The sequence below is a fragment of the Gymnoscopelus braueri genome, assembly GCF_963280865.1.
Source record: "Gymnoscopelus braueri genome assembly, chromosome: 2".
In the NCBI taxonomy this organism is placed as follows: Eukaryota; Metazoa; Chordata; class Actinopteri; order Myctophiformes; family Myctophidae; genus Gymnoscopelus; species Gymnoscopelus braueri.
The window spans coordinates 9,329,871-9,349,363 of NC_137604.1; the positions used below are offsets into that span (position 1 = coordinate 9,329,871).

Consider the following 19,493-nt stretch of genomic DNA (forward strand, 5'->3'; position numbering starts at 1 on the left):
TATTCATACTATTTCTGCAAGACTCATTGACGAGAATTTGAGAAGCCACCGGATTAGACCCGGGGCGAGGGTTTTTTAGGACTACGGTTCTTCTATTCCATTGCTGATTGGAGAGTGGAGTATGAGAGAAGAAGGACCGTCTGATGTTTCCTTTTCGCTTGATGTCGTTTGATGGAGAGACAATACAATCATGACACCTAATGAAAGTAGACCCTTCACAGATTATAGAGAATTACATTTTTTAAGAATCGGTTCAGAATTGACTGAGTACGGCTATAGTTAAATGTGAACCTCTTGCTGCTTTCTATATATATGCATGCACGTGCTCAGCGCGCCCGTCGTGGCCGATGTTACCGGTGTCCTTCCAACATAACATTTCTTTTTGGACTAAGACGTGGTCTGAGCACTAAGACGTGGTCTGACAGGTTCATAATACCAGATAACGCATTGCGCCTTTAATTAACATATCGGGGCGGGTACCAGCCAACTCCATTTTCAGATTGTTTTTTTCTTTTCATAAATCAATGCTATTGAACACCCTTTATAGGTCTGTGTGAAAAAATGTAACACTGTCCTTTGAAAAGCCAGCCAATGTATTTAATAGTGATGGCTACTCTTTTGCGATGGAAGCACTGTCTGTACTGATTAGATTCAATTATCATTATCCAAAAGAATTAGGATTTTTTTTGTTGTCGTTAAGTGGCTCAGTAGTTAATGCAAAAATACTATTATTTTGAAATGTGCAGCACATTGGAATAGACCCTATGACATATTAGGAGTCCATTAGTATACATTTAGGGCTAGGCCACTGTGTTTTTGGTAAGATGATTATTTTGCATGTCCGTGGCAAAAATGTAATATCAATGAAAATGTCCATCACAAGCTGCCATGGAGATGATTCCTGGTCACAATCCATAACTGAACAGTGAGATAGCTGTAACGCACCTCCGTCCCTGCATGCAATAAGCTACGTAAGGAGGGGGGGGGTGGGGGGGGCTGTCACTCAGACTCCGAGTGAACAATGGAGAGGTGTCTTACATCTTTCAGAGAGATGAGAAAATAATCAGGAAAGAGAAGAGTTTTGAGAGAGAAGGCTTTTGCAATCGCAAAAAAAAACTTTCATTCGCAAACGAGAAACGATTATTCAAATTGTATTTTTATTAGTATAACACATTTGAACTACACACACATTTTAGTGTGTATTCAGAATAGGTAACCACTTTAACTTTTGTTTCCCAATTTTGGGCATGGAATACAAATAAAAAAAGTTTTGAAAATTGCTGATCTACAAGGTAACAACGTGTCGCAATATGATCTTGTAGATTGGCTTTTTTTTATAATTTAGATTTGTTTGTGGTTAAATGGCTCAGTGTGGCTTTTTTCCCGAAACGATTTAGATTTTTTTGTGATTAAATGGCTCTGTGGTTAAAGCAGAAATACTTTTCTGTGTATTCAGGGTTTTGTTGATCCGTAATTTTGCCGTTAATCATCTGAGCAATTTAAGTTCACTATGCACTTTGATCAGAATAGGGTCAGTTTTCTAGATACATGGATCACACAAAAAGATGACACACTTTACACTGATTTCTACACTATACCATACGGACCGTAATAGCCTGTCACAGCCAACACCATCTCCCTCTTAATTAAGAATAGCCTGCCTTACAGCCAGTTTTGCAGACTTAAACGCATCTGCAACAAGCTTCATCAGATCATCAACTCAATACTGCCGTCAAGAGAATTGGGAATTGTGTCTGATCTTGTGTCAGTGTCAGCTTCCCTTTTTCTCTTCCAGAGACAGACGAGTGGACAGATACAGCTGTTGAACACAGACAACACTGTACAGACTGGCAAACCATACGAAAAGACATTGTTGCCTGTGACTTGCACAACCGAGAGCAACAATACAGGAGCCCAGCAAATGAAGTGGCTGATGGTCACAGGCCATAAAACTGGGGTCTCTGGTCTACTGCTTTTGATGATGCAGCTTATCCAAATAATAATGATGGGAAACATCACAAGTCCAAAAAGGATGCGGGAAACCATCACAGCTTTCTTCACAGCCAGTGGAGATGGGCTTTTCTGTTCGATGAAATCGTAATTCTCGATACAAGCGGTTCCATTTGTCCCGTCGTTTTTCTGCAGCTCCCTGGACAGTAAGGAAGGCACGGCTAAAACAGCTCCCAGGAACCAGCTGAGAAGGACCGTACTGCCAGACACATCGGGGAGGCAGCACTTAGGGACACACCAGCGCACGTTCCAGAAGGTTATGATGAGCGTGGTGGAGAACATGTTGACAAATGTGACGTAGGAGCCCAGCTTGCACATGGAGCTTCCAAACTCCCAGGAGAAGTAATTGAAAGCGCTGATCAGATACAGAGGAAGGAAGAGGCAGCGGATGAGATGTGTGATCGCCAAGCCAAGGATCTGTGTCCATCGGGCCAGTTTCGGCTTGTATTTGAAAAGGGCCACGATCACAGCCAGGTTGAGCGGCAGCCCGAGTAGAGCGAAAGAGTACGCCGACACGTACAGGAGTCTGAGCAACTTGGTCAGTTGATCATTTGATTTGATCGCTTGATTTGGATTGATGGTCTCCTCCACGCTCCAAGTGATCTCAGGAGGATTGGTATAGTCATAATCAAGAGTAGAGTAGTTGTCCGCCATGTAATCCATGACCTGGAGAAAGGAAGAACATATATTTTATATTAGTGCTACACATTTATGGACTCATACAAAGCCACAACTCACTGTCACATGTAAAATAATATATACTGGTCATACCGATGTTATTCATGACAGGAATATAACTTATAAAGTTAATTCAGAAATGGAAACACACTGGCCACTGTGGCCAGGAGTTCAGAGGCACTATATCAGAAGAAAAACAAGTGGTTGTTGTAGATCTGCTATTGGTGAAATAGAACAACCTAAAACTAAATAAAATCAGTGGGTCTCCTTCTGGTGTAATGCCTGTGTGTGTCTTTTATGCTATTGAAGTAGTCTGACAGGTATATGGGTATCCCTGTATTCTCGCCTATCTTGAAGACCAGGCCCATAAGTTAAATCTGTCCAATACCCTGAGCCATCCCATACTATAGCATAATGAGCATGGGTTATGTGAGTTCTGGGTGTAAGGCCTAGTAGTAACCTGCCCAGTTTGTTTTGAGAGGTCTGCAGTTTTGTTTTTAATGCCTTTGAGGTGCATGCATAGTCGAAATGACATTGGATGAGTGCTCCTGCTAATATCCTCAGTGTGTTCCTACTGACCAGCGAGGAGATCCTGAATAGAAAACGTGTTCTTTGGTTGACTTTTCTGATTACTTTTGTTGCAATTATTTCACTTGAGACGTTGGCCTCTAAGATACAACCCAGGTAGGTAATTTCATCTTTCCTTGTGATGACATTGTTGCCCACTTTGACCACTAAATGTGTTAATACAGCATTACAATATTATAACCACATTATCCATTTTTACGTTGGCCATAAACAAGTTGCAGATGTACAAGTGCGCAGCGTGTCACGAAGTGAAGAAAGCTTTGTAGATGAATCAATTAAGCCCTATTTTATACTTCGTCCATTTGATAACAGCTGATCTGCATGCTCACAACGCATCACAATGCAACATGTTAGATCAGATATAAATGTTTTTTAATTTTTTTTAAATTTTTTACTTACTTGGCATTTTACGCGTAAGTATTTATGTGTTATGGTATTGCTACTTTTACTTAGAAAAAACATCTGAGTACTTCCTCCACTCTGCATGAAACAGACTTTATTGCAAACAGCAGGGTGCTGGAGATTACAGTTTTCTTTAAAACTATAATGTTTTAGCCACACACATTGTACATTAGCAGTTGTTGTTCTTACCTTGGCTGTGTTTTCTAGCAGAATAAATGACAACTGTAAAGGTCCAGAGAGGAGAAATGCAGCTCATGTGCAGGCAGTCAGCTCAAACACTTCTGTGAAGACGCTGTATCTAAACAACACTTACAGGAAGGAGGGACTTGGATTTCCTCCAATTAGAGAGCTATTCAAGACAGTGGTTCTCAAACATTCTCATCGTCACCTTTATTTAAACTCGGAGTACAATCCCTCATTTTCAATGTAGCCGAGGTTGCAATTATAGACACAGTCCAAATCTATTACAGATTGACAAGGAATGTGAATCAGAGTACAATTACAAAATAAAACTAGAAAAAGTGCTCCTCGGAGCACAGGTCTCCGCCAGGTCAGGCACGTTATTGTGGCCTCCTGGTGGCGCTATAACAGGCCAATGTGAAAAGGGTGCCATTTATTCTTAGGTCGTTCACGGCAATGGGACACTGCATTCATGATTTGAGGCATTTTGTTCCAAAAATGTGTTTTGCTACATTAGACCTGCTGGTGGCGCTATAACAGGCCAATGTGAAAAGGGTGGCATTTCTTCCTTGGCCTAGTGGGAATGTGTTTGTGAAATTTCACGGAAATCGTAAGCTGCGTTCATGATTTGAGGCATTTTGTTCAAAACTGACCAATCCTGCAAATTTTGGAAGCGAACCTTAGCCAATGAGGATGGAATATGGGAAATCGGACAGATTCGTGTTGATCACATGACTATAGAGATACTGTGTACCGATTTGCATGACGTTTGGATAAAATATGTAAGAGTAATGTAAAAAAAAATTGTTTTGCACAAATCGTTCTCCAGGTGGCGCTATAACAGGCCCATGTGAAAAAATTGAGGCAGAGATTCTGAATTGGCATCCAGGGAGTGTGTGTGCACAGTTTTGCAGCAAGCGGGCCAACGGTGCCGGAGATTAGCTGCTAACACACGGACAGGACACACACACACACACACACACACACACACACACACGGACGGACGGACGGACAGGGGGTAAAACATACTCTCTCGCCATGCCTTTCGGCCTGGCGGAGACAATTAATGAATTAAAATATGGAGATGGCAAAAACGTGTGGTCAGACAATGAGAATTAAAGTCAATGTTAGGCGAGTATATGCGAGTGACCTCAGACAACTGATGCAGGAGGGCTGCTAGCTGTCGGAGTGAGATTTGGTGGTGTACAGTACATTGGCTATTTTCAAATAGCCGAAGTACAGTATAGATATAAGGCTGAAGTGGTTAATGTATGTTTTGTAATAATAATAAAATCAACAAAGTAACTACTAACTAGTCACTTAAGTTTTCCAATAATTGAAGTGGAAGTACAATATTTGCCTCTGAGATGTAGTGGAGTACAATTATTGAAAAATGGAAATACTCTGAAGTAAAAGTACCTCAACATTGTACTCAAGTACAGTACCTGAGTAAATGTATTTAGTCACTTTCCACCACCGGATTGTATGCTTATATTGTAGAAACTAGCATCACATTGTGTCATCTGGTTTTTAATATTGTATAAACTGAGTGAACGCAGGAGTTATTGCCGATTTCCACTTGTATGTATTCATTTTGTCCACATGAGGGTGACAAAGACCGTTTAATAAAAACAGATCAACTTTTTGCAAGTGCTGTTGACTTTCACACTATTGCATTTATCACACTCACTGTATTAGTTCAATTCAATGGATTTAGATGAACGTTGTGTTTTTACCCCTAGCTGTCAGTCAGTCAGTCAGTCAGTCAGTCAGTCAGTCAGTCACTATGAGAATTATTCCCCCTAGATGGTACATTTGGGGTCCTAGCTTACGGACTACATGAACTGGGGGTGGAACCTGCATGATTGTCCTATTCGATTTGTCCCACTCCAAAAAATAATGAATGAATTAGTGATTCTGCAAGCCATAGAGGTGCTTTGCATGAACTGCTGCACCTGCAAAGGTGATATTCATGTATGTAATGGTAAAATAAAAGTTATCCTTTGCATTACACACACACAATTTTATTAGTTGAATTCCATAATACATTTCCTTAGAAGCTGTGTATGTAAACATGGTATTAAATCTTTAGGTTATTTACATACATATCACAATAACGTTGATGTAAATAACCTAATCTTTAGGTTATTTACATACTGTACATATCACAAAAACGTTGCTGTCTTACAAATATATAAATTGTCAGAAAGACTACCCAACTATACCCCCAACCCCCACTGTGTGGAGGACCGTAGCAATTTAGGCAACAGATAAGTTAAACAATATAGGCCCAGTCTAGTAAAAGTGTACATACTTCATAGTAATTACAAATATGAATGATAATGATTCATAGATAATAATTGTGAGAGTTTAACCTGTTAAGAAAGCCTGTCAACAGAACGTACTGTAGCAAATTCACACTTTTGAGTGATACTTGCATAATGTCCTTTAATGTAAACCACACTTCACACCCACATGTCTGAAAAATGTTTATATTTCCTTCTTCTGCTGCGTATTTATAAAAGTGTGCTGACAAACATAATTTGCTATTTCCGTGCCTTCACTATTTTCGTGCCTTTCAAACATGGAAACTGCCATGCTCAACTAAAACGTTTTCAGACTTATCGGGATGAGAAAACAAAGTGACCTAACCTACAGACATTGTATTGAATGAGAGCAGGGTGGAGAGCAACTGTGGTTCAGCAAGACCGATATTTAAATAAGAGAAGGGCTATTTCTCCTATGAAAGCAAACAGGCAGGTGAGGGGTGAAAGGTCAGAAGGCGGGTCCTACACTGAAAGATGTATGACACCTCTCCATCAGTCACTCAGAGTCTGAGTGACAGCTTGATAACTTCCTTAACCCCCCCTCCCCCAGGCAACAACAACATCCTCCACATTTCTCCCTTCGCAGAAGTTTGTGCTGCGAAACTCTGACAGAAAGTCAGTGCCTAAGTATTTTAACTTCCCTCGTTATAACTTTTCCACATAGGCCTATGTCGACTTTATTTAATTCAACAATCTATGATGTAGTACGTTTGTTTGAATAACTTTGGTGACTCGTAAAGTAACATGCTCATTACATGTGTTGCAGGAGATAGATTTTTAGTAGGCCTATTGCCAACCATTTCGGATGCTGTCAATGCACTGAATCACGTTTAATCAGACTATTGATTGGTCTAAGTAGGTGAGATACTGACCTGACCTACCGACGGAGCTCAGTAGGTGCATTGTATAAAGTTGGACCGCGACGGAGGTGCGCCGCCGTCTCATGCGAACTTGAGCCACGAGAGGCACGAGCGAGTTGCCCTGCTGAACGTTGCGAAGTTCGCTTGAGCCGACTCATCACCGTCCGAGTCATTTACCGTAAAAAAAAGAATCGTAAATCATGTTTTGGGGTGAACTTTTGCCCCAACTTTCATCAACCCACAGAATAACGACAAAACACCAATCAATCAATAGTCTGATTGGTGGGGTGAAAAGGTCAGAAGGCGGGTCCTACACTGAAAGATGTATGACGCCTCTCCATTAGTCACTCAGAGTCTGAGTGACAGCTTGATAACTTCCTTAACCCCCCCCCCTCCCCCAGGCAACAACAACATCCTCCCACATTTCTCCCTTCGCAGAAGTTTGTGCTGCGAAACTCTGACAGAAAGTCAGTGCCTAAGTATTTGAACTTCCCTCGTTATAACTTTTTCCACAGGCCATGTCGACTTTATTTAATTCAACAATCTATGATGTGCTGCCATTATTTTAGCGTTGTGTGTTGCAACTTTTATCATTGAGTCAATTAAAAGTTCTGCTTAGCGGACTAGGCTCTCAACTACGACACGTCTCTCTCTCTCTCTATCTAAGTCGTCCTCAGGCGAGCCCTCCATTGTCGCTTCCAGTCATCCCGGTTCTCCATACATCTGGCCAGTTCGTTGGTACTTTGTGCTCCTGCATCATTCTTAATACAAAGGTTCCTTACTTTGATCAGAGGTGAGGAGGAGGTCTGATGGTGAGGCTGTGGATCAAGGGTTTCCATGGGTTATGATTGTGGAGCGTTATCAAGGTCATTATTGGTATTATTGGACACTTTCTCTCAACGTACATAAATCAACTTAACTTTTTGACATTTTGTTGTCCTCATATGATGCAATCATGTCCTGTACATAATTGCATCACAACATACGTTACCACAAATCTCCTGCAACAAATGTATTCGTTTTTTATTTTATTTTAGAGACAGTACAGTGTAACAGACGATACAAAAAAACACCACCAAATTAAAAACAAAACATTACAATAACATAAAGAAAGATGCCAAAAACAAACACATTGCTAGGTTTTACGGAAACAGCTTCCTTTCTAACATCTTATAGGGTCTTGTTCTCACATCAGTCCATCTGAGAATATGTATGGAGTCTTTTTTTTTTTTTATCATAAATGTCCAACTTTCCCTTGATTTTGTAATGCAAGTAATCTAGAGGTATATAACTTGATATTCTGCCATTGGGCCAGTGTTGGGGGGGGGGGGGGGGGTGGGGGGGATAAAATGTAATGCACTAATAAATCAATATCAATTAAACTATACAACGTATCTCTTAGAAAAGTACAAACCACACTAATTACACACACATTTTAGTGTGTATTCAGAATAGGTAACCACTTTAACTTTGGTATGAAAATAGCTGATCTACAAGGTAACAAAGTGTTGCAATATGATCTTGTAGATTGGCTTTTTTTTTTAAATTATTTAGATTTGTTTGTGGTTAAATGGCTCAGTGGTTAATGCAGAAATACTTTTCTGCTTATTCAGGGTTTTGTTGATCCGTAATTTTGCCTTTAAACATCTGAGCATGTTAAGTTCACTATGCACTTTGATCAGAATAGGGTCAGGTTTTTTTTCTGTGTTGAGTTTGCATGTTCTCCCCGTGTCTCCTAGGGTAGTTAATACCCTCAAAAAAACATTTATTAATCCTGGTCACTATACTGCCTCCCCCTGGTCAGCCGGGGCGCCTGATGGAGGGGAAGGGAACTGGTTGGAATAACGTGTTCCTTCCACGCGCTACGTCCAACCAGGGAAACTCCCCCCTGTCAGGTGACAAGAAGGTCAGTTGGCTCTCATGCATTGAAGGAGGCATGAGCTCGGCCCTGGCCTCCCTAGGCTGGTGGGGGGAGTGTAGTGCCCAGGATCACTTAGCAAATTGGCACCGGGTGAAAAAAGGGTTACAAAATCAAGGGATAAAAATTATAAAAAAGAATATGGTCAGTTTTCTAGATACATGGATCAAAGAAAAATCTGAATGATTTCAACAAGCTTCATCAGATCCAAAACTCAACAGAATTGGGAATTGTGTCTGATCTTGTGTCAGTGTCAGCTTCCCTTTTTCCCTTCCAGAGACAGATGAGTGGGCAGATACAGCTGTTGAACACAGACAACACTGTGCAGACTGGGAAACCATATGGAGAGACATAGATATTTGCGACTTGAGCAACCGAGAGCAACAATACAGGAGCCCAGCAAATGAAGTGGCAGAAGGTCACAGGCCATAAAACTAGTGACTCTCTCTCTGGAGTCTCTGGTCTACGTGGAGTCTCTGGTCTACGGTTGATGACGCGGCTTACCGAAATAATAAATGTGGGTAACACAAGTCCAAAAAAGAGGCGGGAAACCATCACTGTTTTCACCACAACCAGTGAAGATAGGCTTTTCTGTGAGATGATATCGTAATTCTCGATACAAAGGGTTCCATTCGTCCCGTCGTTTTTCTGCATCTCCATGGTAAATAAGGAAGGCACGGCTAAACCAGCTCCAAGGAACCAGCTGAGAAGGACCGTACTGCCGCCCCTTTTGGGGAGGACGCACGTAGGGACACACCAGCGGACGTTCCAGAGGATTATGATGAGCGTGGTGGAGAACATGTTGACAAACGTGACGTAGGAGCCCAGCTTGCACATGGCGTTTCCAAACTCCCAGTTGAAGTAATTGGAAGCTCTGATCAGAGACAGAGGAAGGAAGAGGCAGCGGATGAGATGTGTGATCGCCAAGCCGAGGATCTGTGTCCATCGGGCCAGTTTCGGTTTGTATTTGAAAAGGGCCACGATCACAGCCAGGTTGAGCGGCAGCCCGAGTAGAGTGAAAGAGTACGCCGACACGTATAGGAGTCTGAGCGACTTGACCAGTTGCTCATCAGTCGATTTGATCTCTTGATTTGGATGATCGATGGTCCCCTCCAAGTTCCAATCAGGAGGATTGGTATAGTTATAATCTATACTAGTATCGTAGTTGTCCGCCATGTAATCCATGACCTTGAGAAAGGAAGAGCAAAAATATATATACTGGTCAAACCGATGTTATTCGTGACAGGAATATAACTTCACAAGGAAAAAAGTTAATTTAGAAATGGACACACACTGGCCACTGGGGCCCGGAGTTCAGAGGCACTATATCAGAAAAACAAGTGGGTGTTGTAGATCTGCTATTCGTGAAGTAGAGCAACCTAAAACTAAATAAAATCTTTGAAAATGCCTTTACTAACATGAATGTAAGGTTGACAAAAATACATACATAGGCTACAGAGCGTGGGTTGAGATGCAATCGGCGTGCTGATTTAAAATCGGATTAATCTGCAAAAAGAGAAAGAAACAAATATCCATAAAAGAAGTGAACTTGAGGTTAAATGCGAGCTCTAGGAATAGGAGGTGGCCGTTGCCATCGCCTGCCATCCCTGAAGGAGTTGTCATTTCCTCTTAACAGTTTGCAAAAACAAGGCACGGTGGCACAAATTTATACAAATTAATTCTACAAGGATAACCCGATAGCCCTCAGCGCTGTTTTCCATTAAGGTCCTGTGTATTCAATCAGTAGGTGTTTTGTATAAAATTGGACCGCGACGGAGGTGCGCCGTCTCATGCGAACTTGAGCCACGAGAGCGTCTTAACTGACATAAATCAACTTTACTTTTTGACATTTTGTTGTCCTCATATGATGCAATCATGTCCCGTACATAATTGCATCACAACATACATTACCACAAATCTGTTTTTTTTGTTGTTTTTTTGTTTTTTGTATTCATTTTAGAGACAATACAGTGTAACAGACGATACAAAAAAACAACACCAAATTAAAAACAAAACATTACAATAACATAAAGAAAGACGGCAAAAACAAACACATTGCTAGGTTTTACGGACACAGCTTCCTTTCTAACACCTTCTAGGGTCTTGTTCTCACATTAGTCCATCTGAGAATAATGTACGGAGTCCATATTTTATCATTTTATCACCAACCTTAATTTTGTAATGCAAGTAATCTAGAGGTATATAACTTGATATTTCTGTCTGCCATTGGGCCAGTGTTGGGGGGGAAGGGGCTTTCCAATTTACAGCAATACATTTGTTGGCAGCGATGAATGCAAGGTTGCTCAATTTTCTTTGATAACTGTCACCATGTTTGAAATTACCGATCAGACAGAGACGAGGGGAGGGTATCAGCCTAAGGTCAAGACAATATAACATAAAGGAACATGTATCCTCCCAAAACGGGACAAGTCTGTAAGAAAGACCCATTTTTCCCTTATTTCTCCAACACAAAAAGGACATTTCTGGATGAATAGAGTTACATTTCACTGGAGTATAATATGTTCTGTTTAGGATCTTAAATTGCAAAAGTTTATGTCTCCAATGATATGATTCAGAATTTTTGCTTGACCATATCTTTACCCACTCCTCCTCATTGATGCCCTCTCTCAAATCTGTCTCCCATTTTTGGGCGGTGCAACCGCCCCTATAGGCTATGTGAGGTTTGGACATCGACATTCGCTGCACTGTGATTGGCCACCATTGTACCCCCCTACACCCCTAACCCCTACACATTCAATGCAAATCACTGGCCACCATTGTACCCCCCTAACCCTGCACCGTGATTGGCCACCATTGTACAGCCCTAACCCCTACACATTCAATGCTAGCTGTAATATGATTGGCTGACTTTATTGGCTGACTCTATTCAGGACTGTGATTGGCTAGTGAAACACATGACACATGTGCATAACCCTATAAATAGGACCATGCACTTAAAAAAAACAAGTTTATGTTTTTTTCAAAGTGAATCACCCATTGTGGACCAACCATTGTTTATTTATTGTTTATTGTTAATAAATAGCACCACCCACTTCAGAAATATTACTTTTCTTTAAGTGAACTTCCATCACTGTGATGACCACTGTGACCACACCGCCCACTTCACACTGGTTGTGATTTTTCTTTTGTAGACAAAGTATTAGCTGGAAAAGCCTCTATCAGACCATGGTACAATTTAGACAATCATTTTGCTGTTTTTTCTGTTTGTCTCAGGATCCTCTCCATTGTAGAGGGTTCTGGTTCGTCAAGTGTATGCTGTGTGGACTGAATAAAACTTCTTAGTTGTGAAAACAAATATATAGTGAGTTAGATATATCAAATCTTTCTTGAATCTGTCTAAAATAAATCAAAATTCTGTTATATACATTTATGGAAGTTGAAATACCTTTGTCCACCAATTGTTTAAATATACTACCATATGGAAATAAAAGGTAATGTGGGGTTTTTCCAAATGGGAGCATAGGGTGATAGAGGCCTTCTCCAGTTCAGAAACTTATGAACAGAATCCCATATTTTCACAGAGTGGAGTATACACAGGTTATTTGTTAATTTCTTTAGATTCTTCACTCTGCATAAGTACAAAGCATAATTTAAATCCAGCGGTGACATATCATAATTTTCTATTCTGACCCATGCACATGGTTCACCAAACCATTGTTTTAATGACTTTAGTTGTGCTGCCCAATAATACAATTTCATATTTGGAACCCCGAGCCCACCCAACTCCCAAGGGAGGTACGGTACATTTAAGCGAACTCTACAAACTTTACCACTCCAAATAAAAGACGAAAATAAACACATATACTGGGACCATTATGGGAAGCATTTGAAATAAATATAATAGTCTAGGAAAGACATTCATTTTTAGAACATTTACACGGCCTAAAATAGATATTGGAAGCGTCTAACATCGTTTCAGATGGATTAAATTATTGGGACATCATTTATCTTGAGCAATTCCTCCAAATTATCTATAAACCTACCTAACCCCCAAATACTTTCCTGCAACATATTAATGAGCATCATCCTGACACTATAGTCACCAAAATGATTCAAACTCATTTTTTAATATTCAATTGTGTATTTTAGGATATGTTTTTACATTATAATGAAAAAGTATAGGCGATATTTTTATTAAAAAAAAAAAAAAAAAAAAAGAGTCTTGCAACAGACATGTTTGTCCATGTTGAGGAGCTATTTGCTACAGAGGCAAAGGAGGGCAGAACTGGACAAGTGAAACTGGTTGTGGTTTGTTTAGAGACAGTGGGCTCTATTAAGGACTTCATAGGTAAGACCTGGTGTTATTACTTAATTTAAGACATCACCGTAATGTGCTACTGCACCAAGGCGCTATACGGTAAAACTGCCCTGAATTAGTCATGGGTGCGTTTGTCGCGTTACTTTAATCAATCCAATCAGAGTACCCGCTGCCATTCCCTTTAAGATGAGCCAAGACCTGGTGCTATTGTCCGTGCGTTAAGCGGTGAGAGCAAAAGAGAAAGAAACCTCACATTGAAAGACATGTACAACTGAAGACATCTCCCCCTTCTATCTCAGCGCAACAAGTGGACACATCGGTATGTTTCACACATTTGCTCAATCCTGCTACTGCTGCCCAAAATATCTGATCTCCAAGCATTGGCATAATTAATTTTTGCCTAGGGTTGCTGGGTTATGAGAACCCATACACGGGACTTCCACACAAGGGGGCCATCCGGGAGGGTTTCATTAATTCATTTATTCAATTCATTTATTAATTTAACATTTTAATAAATAAAAATAGTTTTGAGAGAGAAGGCTTTTGCAATCGCAAAAAGTAACTTTTATTCGCAAACGAGAAACAAATATTCAAATCATTTTTATTAACATAACACATTTGAATTACACACACATTTTAGTGTGTATTCAGAAGGTAACCACTTTAACTTTGGTATCCCAATTTTGGGCATGGAATAAAAATAAAAAACGTTTTGAAAATTGCTGATCTACAAGGTAGCAACGTGTCGCAATATGATCTTGTAGATTGGCTTTAAAAAAAAAAAAAAGATTTGTTTGTGGTTAAATGGCTCAGTGTGGCTTTTTCGAAATAATTTAGATTTTGTTGTGATTAAATGGCTCTGTGGTTCATGCAAAAATACTTTTCTGCTTATTCAGGGTTTTGTTGATCTGTAATTTTGCCGTTAATCATCTGAGCAATTTAAGTTCACTATGCACTTTGATCAGAATAGGGTCAGTTTTCTAGATACATGGATCACACAAAAAGATGACACACTTTACACTGATTTCTACACTATACCATACGGACCGTAATAGCCTGTCACAGCCAACACCATCTCCCTCTTAAGAATAGCCTGCCTTACAGCCAGTTTCGCAGACTTAAACGCATCTGCAAAATTCCGAATGATTTCAACAAGCATCATCAGAGAACGGGGTTACACAGATCCACAACTCAATACTGCCTTCAAGAGAATTGGCAATAGAGCTGATCTTTTTAGAGCTAGTGCCAAAGATAACAAATCAATACCCCTGTTACCAAATATTCATGACCTCCCGAATTGATCAAGCCAGTCCTGCACAAATATTGGCACATTTTGAAAACGGATCCCAGTTAAGCAACTTTTTTAATGACTCCCCCTAGGGGGTCATCCCTATGTTCCCCGGGTTCTATGTTCCCCCACTAAGGTTAGGGTTAGGTTTAGGTTAGGTCCTATGTTCTGCACCACAGCGCACGTTAACCCCTATTCCACAAGGGATTTACAAATGTCAAGCTCCAGTGCAACAGCAAATCAAATGTACATTCTTCAAACACCCTCACTCGGGTAAAAGAAAATCTCCATCAAGGATATTGTCATGTGCACAACCTGAAATTCAGGTTTTTTCTTCAATAACCTCAGTGCATTCGGTTTTCCACCACCAGCAAAGGCACTCACAGTGTCACATCCTGTAAATGCGTGTAGCACAACCAGACTCTCACAGATATTTTCTCCCAAAGCTAGGCCCAGCTTGTGTATGTCGGTCGGTCGGTCGGTCGGTCGGTCGGTCGAACAGACAGACAGACAGACAGACAGACAGACAGACAGACAGACAGACAGACAGACAGACACACACAGTACTAAAGGATGCGCATATTTGTGTCTGATCTTGTGTCAGCACACGCACACGCACACGCACACGTACAAGTACTACAAGGAACTCTCATGCTTGTCCTGATATGTACTACTTCTGTAACCTTCCTTCGTGTCTGAACTTGTGTCAGCTTCCTCCTTTCCCTTCCAGAGACAGATGAGTGGGCAGATACAGCTGTTGAACACAGACAACACTGTGCAGACTGGCAAACCATATGGAGAGACATTGATGCCTGCGACTTGAGCAACCGAGAGCAACAATACAGGAGCCCAGCAAATGAAGTGGCAGAAGGTCACAGGCCATAAAACTAGTGACTCTCTCTCTGGAGTCTCTGGTCTACGTGGAGTCTCTGGTCTACGGTTGATGACACGGCTTACCGAAATAATAAATATGGGTAACACAAGTCCAAAAAAGAAGCGGGAAACCGTCATTGTTTTCAACACAACCAGTGAAGATAGGTTTTTGTGTGAGATGAACTCGTAATTCTCGATACAAAGGGTTCCATTCGTCCCGTCGTTTTTCTGCATCTCCATGGTAAATAAGGAAGGCACGGCTAAACCAGCTCCCAGGAACCAGCTGAGAAGGACCGTACTGCCGCCCTTTTTGGGGAGGATGCACGTAGGGACACACCAGCGCACGTTCCAGAGGATTATGTTGAGCGTGGTGGAGAACATGTTGACAAACGTTACGTAGGAGCCCAGCTTGCACATGGCGTTTCCAAACTCCCAGGAGAAGTAATTGGAAGCTCTGATAAGAGACAGAGGAAGGAAGAGGCAGCGGATGAGATGTGTGATCGCCAAGCCGAAGATCTGAGTCCATCGGGCCAGTTTCGGCTTGTATTTGAAAAGGGCCACGATCACAGCCAGGTTGAGCGGCAGCCCGAGTATAGCAAAAGAGTACGCCGACACGTATAGGAGTCTGAGCGACTTGACCAGTTGCTCATCAATTGGTTTGATCTCGTGATGCTCGATGGTCCCCTCCAAGCTCCAATCAGGAGGATTGGTATAGTCATAATCTATAGAATAGTAGTTGTCCACCATGTAATCCATGACCTTGAGAAAGGAAGAGCAAAAATATATATACTGGTCAAACCGATGTTATTCGTGACAGGAATATAACTTCACAAGGAAAAAAGTTAATTCAGAAATGCACACACACTGGCCACTGGGGCCCGGAGTTCAGAGGCACTATATCAGAAGAAAAACAAGTGGGTGTTGTAGATCTGCTATTCGTGAAGTAGAGCAACCTAAAACTAAATAAAATCTTTGAAAATGCCTTTAATAACATGAATGTAAGGTTGACAAAAATACATACATAGGCTACAGAGCGTGGGTTGAGATGCAATCGGCGTGCTGATTTAAAATCGGATTAATCTGCAAAAAGAGAAAGAAACAAATATCCATAAAAGAAGTGAACTTGAGGTTAAATGCGAGCTCTAGGAATAGGAGGTGGCCGTTGCCATCGCCCGCCATCCCTGAAGGAGTTGTCATTTCCTCTTAACAGTTTGCATAAACAAGGCAGGGTGGCACAAATGTATGCAAATTTATTCTAAAAGGATAACCCGATAAGCCCTCAGCACTGGTTTCCATTGAGGTCCTGTGTATTCAATTCATCGAGACATTTAAAGACAAACAATAATATACAATAATATGCAAAAAAGCCATTATATGAGTAGTAATAAGAAAGAAAGATATTTAAAATTGGAGGGTCATTCCCGGTGTTAAGCTTAAACTTTTTACTTTTTACAGGGGCCGGTTACAATTTGCAGCCACCTGTGTAGGTGCTCTTTTAGAGCGGTTTTGAAGGAGGGTAGGAGTCACACTTTTGTATGCCTGTTGGTAGGGCATTCCACATTCTGGCAGCATAGCATCAGAACGAATTTGACCTCATTTTTGTGCCGAAAACTGGTTCAGTGAGATCGATGGGGCTCCTTCTGGTGTTGTGCCTGTGTGTGTCTTTTACGCTATTGAAGTAGTCTAACAGGTACATGGGTATCCCTGTATTCTCGCCTATCTTGAAGACCAGGCCCATTGCCCATTATTGCATTACCTGACCAGTTTATTTTTGAGAGGTCTGCAGTTTTGTTTTTAATGCCTTTGAGGTGCTAACGTACCATGAGGTGCATGCATAGTCGAAATGACATTGATGGCATGTCGTTTACGTTCACCAGGAACAGTTCTGTAAACTATGTAAACAATTAGTTTGCAAAGTGCAATTTTTAGGTATTTTTACTTACTGGAGTATTTCCAATTGTCCATACTTTTACTTCTACTCCACTACATCTCAGAGGCAAATATTGTACCTTTACTCCACTACAATTATTTGAAAACTTTAGTTACTAGTTACTTTGCAGATATAAATTGTTACATTGTAAATCATACATTAACCACTTTAGCCTATTTTATACCTAGGCTATTTGAAAATAGCCGATCTACAAGCTCACAACGCGTCGCATCGCGAGGCGTTGTGAGCTTGTAGATCGGCTATTTTCAAACATTGTAGTACTTTTACTTTTGGTACTTTAAGTACATTTTGATACCAATACTTTTGTAATTATACTCAAGTACATTTTGAATTCCATACTTGTACTTGTAAAAGAGTACTTCTACATTGCAGTATTGATACTTTTACTTAGATAAAACATTTGAGTACTTTTTCCACCACTGATATCTGATCTGCATGCTCACAACGCGTCACAATGCAAAAATATATAAATGGTTTTACTTTGGTACTATGTAAATATATATTTTATGTCTACTTTACTCATTGACATGGGTAAAGATTTTGAATACAGGCATTTTACGAATTTACGTACGAATTTAAGTATTTATGTATTATGGAAATTGCACGCTGTGTTCATGATTTGAGGCATTTTGTTCAAATCGGACTACTCCTGCAAACTTTGGAAGACAATTTTAGCTAATCAGGATAGAATTATGACAAATCTGAAAGAACCGTTTAGTTTAATGACTATACAGATACTGTGTACTGTTTGCGGGATTTTTGGACAAAATCTGTAGGAGTAGCCTACTGTAAAAAAAAAAAAAATGCACAAATCGGGCTCCTGGTGGCGCTATAAAAGGCCCATGTGAGAAATTTGAGGCAGAGGTTCTGCTCTGGCATCCAGGGAGTGTGTTTGCACAGTTTTGTTGCGATCAAGCCAATGGTGCCGGAGATTGGCTGTACACAGACAGAATTACACATGCACGGACACACAGACGGACAGGGTGCAAAACATACTCTCGCCATGCCGGAGACAACAAAAAACAAGTCACTTTTTAACGGCAACGCGCACAACCCTGCTGTCTGTATTTACACTCAGAAATGCATTTTTATTCACTTACAAGGATTATCCACACACATTGTACATTAGCAGTTGTTGATCTTACCTTGGCTGTGTTTTCTAGCAGAATAAATGACAACTGCAAAGGTCCAGAGAGGAGAAATGCAGCTCATGTGCAGACACCCAGTCAGCTCATGCACTTCTGTGAAGAGGCTGTATCTAAACAACACTTACAGGAAGAAGGGTGAAAGAATGTCTATAGGTGTATTGTTCAGGTGAGAGTGACTGACAGGGGTGAGCAGGCAATGGCCACTTGTCAGGCTGACCATATAAGGAGAATGGAATGAGGAGGCAGAGGCAGAGAGCTCGATTTAACCCCGGTGGGGTATATTTACTGAAGAGATTTGTGTGTGTGGTACACAGTGGATTCTTGGACGCACACGGTTTATGGCAAGCCGTTTTAACATTTAATCGAACGATGCTCCTATCTGTAATATATGTTTTAGATATCCAAAAACAAGTTTCTCCTAGTCAAAACTGTATTTTCACTAGTCATAATTGTAATTAAAGATATCCATAATGACATTCTTACTAGTATAAATTGTATTTCAAGATATCTATAATTTAATTTCTCCTAGTCAAAATTCTATTTCAGATATCTTAAAATCCGTAAAAAAATACAAGTAGCCGTTTTAACATTTAATAGCTAGACTGGATATGTATACTAGATATCTATAATTCAGTTCTTCCTAGTCAAAACTAACGTTTCGGATATCCATAATGACATTCCTCCTAGTAGGAACTGTCATTTGAGATATCCGAATTTGAAACGTAGTCAAAATGATCTCCAAACTACAAAGCATCCATCCAAAGCGATCTGTCATAAAGATCAGCTGTAGTAGAATGCTGCTCCAGCTCCACGACCCGCTGAATGTAACCCGACACCCAAGTGTTGCATGGCCTCAGCTACTGTATACTAGTTGTGTGTCGGTGTCGTGCGCAGTAAATAGCAGATCTACAAGCTCACATTGCGTCACGAATAGGACACGCTGTGAGCTCGTAGATCTGCTGTTTACGGCATGCAACACCAGTTTGCAATT

At 40.7% G+C, this 19,493-nt stretch overlaps 3 protein-coding genes across 4 annotated transcripts in view; all 3 read right to left on the bottom strand.

The window, feature by feature from the left end:
• The window catches only part of LOC308104057 (chemerin-like receptor 1), a 43,983-nt gene that overhangs the window by 10,009 nt on the left and 14,481 nt on the right, over nucleotides 1-19,493 (bottom strand). The window contains exon 2 of one of the 2 annotated variants that reach the window (XM_080454324.1): nucleotides 10,420-10,469. The gene's annotated coding sequence lies outside the window, so the exon portion shown is untranslated. Of the gene's footprint in view, nucleotides 1-10,410; nucleotides 10,472-19,493 lie in introns of those variants that run through there. The other variant, XM_080454323.1, reaches the window with a different exon arrangement.
• Nucleotides 1,708-18,627, bottom strand: LOC308093921 (chemerin-like receptor 1; the record flags this gene model as incomplete). Its single annotated transcript, XM_080440323.1, has 3 exons — nucleotides 18,500-18,627; nucleotides 16,425-16,483; nucleotides 1,708-2,676 (listed from the first exon to the last, which is right to left on the bottom strand). Exon 3 carries the CDS (start codon nucleotides 2,671-2,673, stop codon nucleotides 1,708-1,710), a length of 966 nt encoding a protein of 321 aa, XP_080296449.1. The 5' UTR covers nucleotides 2,674-2,676; nucleotides 16,425-16,483; nucleotides 18,500-18,627.
• Nucleotides 5,681-19,493, bottom strand: part of LOC308104041 (chemerin-like receptor 1) — a 38,678-nt gene continuing 24,865 nt past the window's right edge. Inside the window, exon 3 of the transcript XR_013934786.1 lies at nucleotides 5,681-5,807. The gene's annotated coding sequence lies outside the window, so the exon portion shown is untranslated. The remainder of the gene's footprint in view (nucleotides 5,808-19,493) is intronic.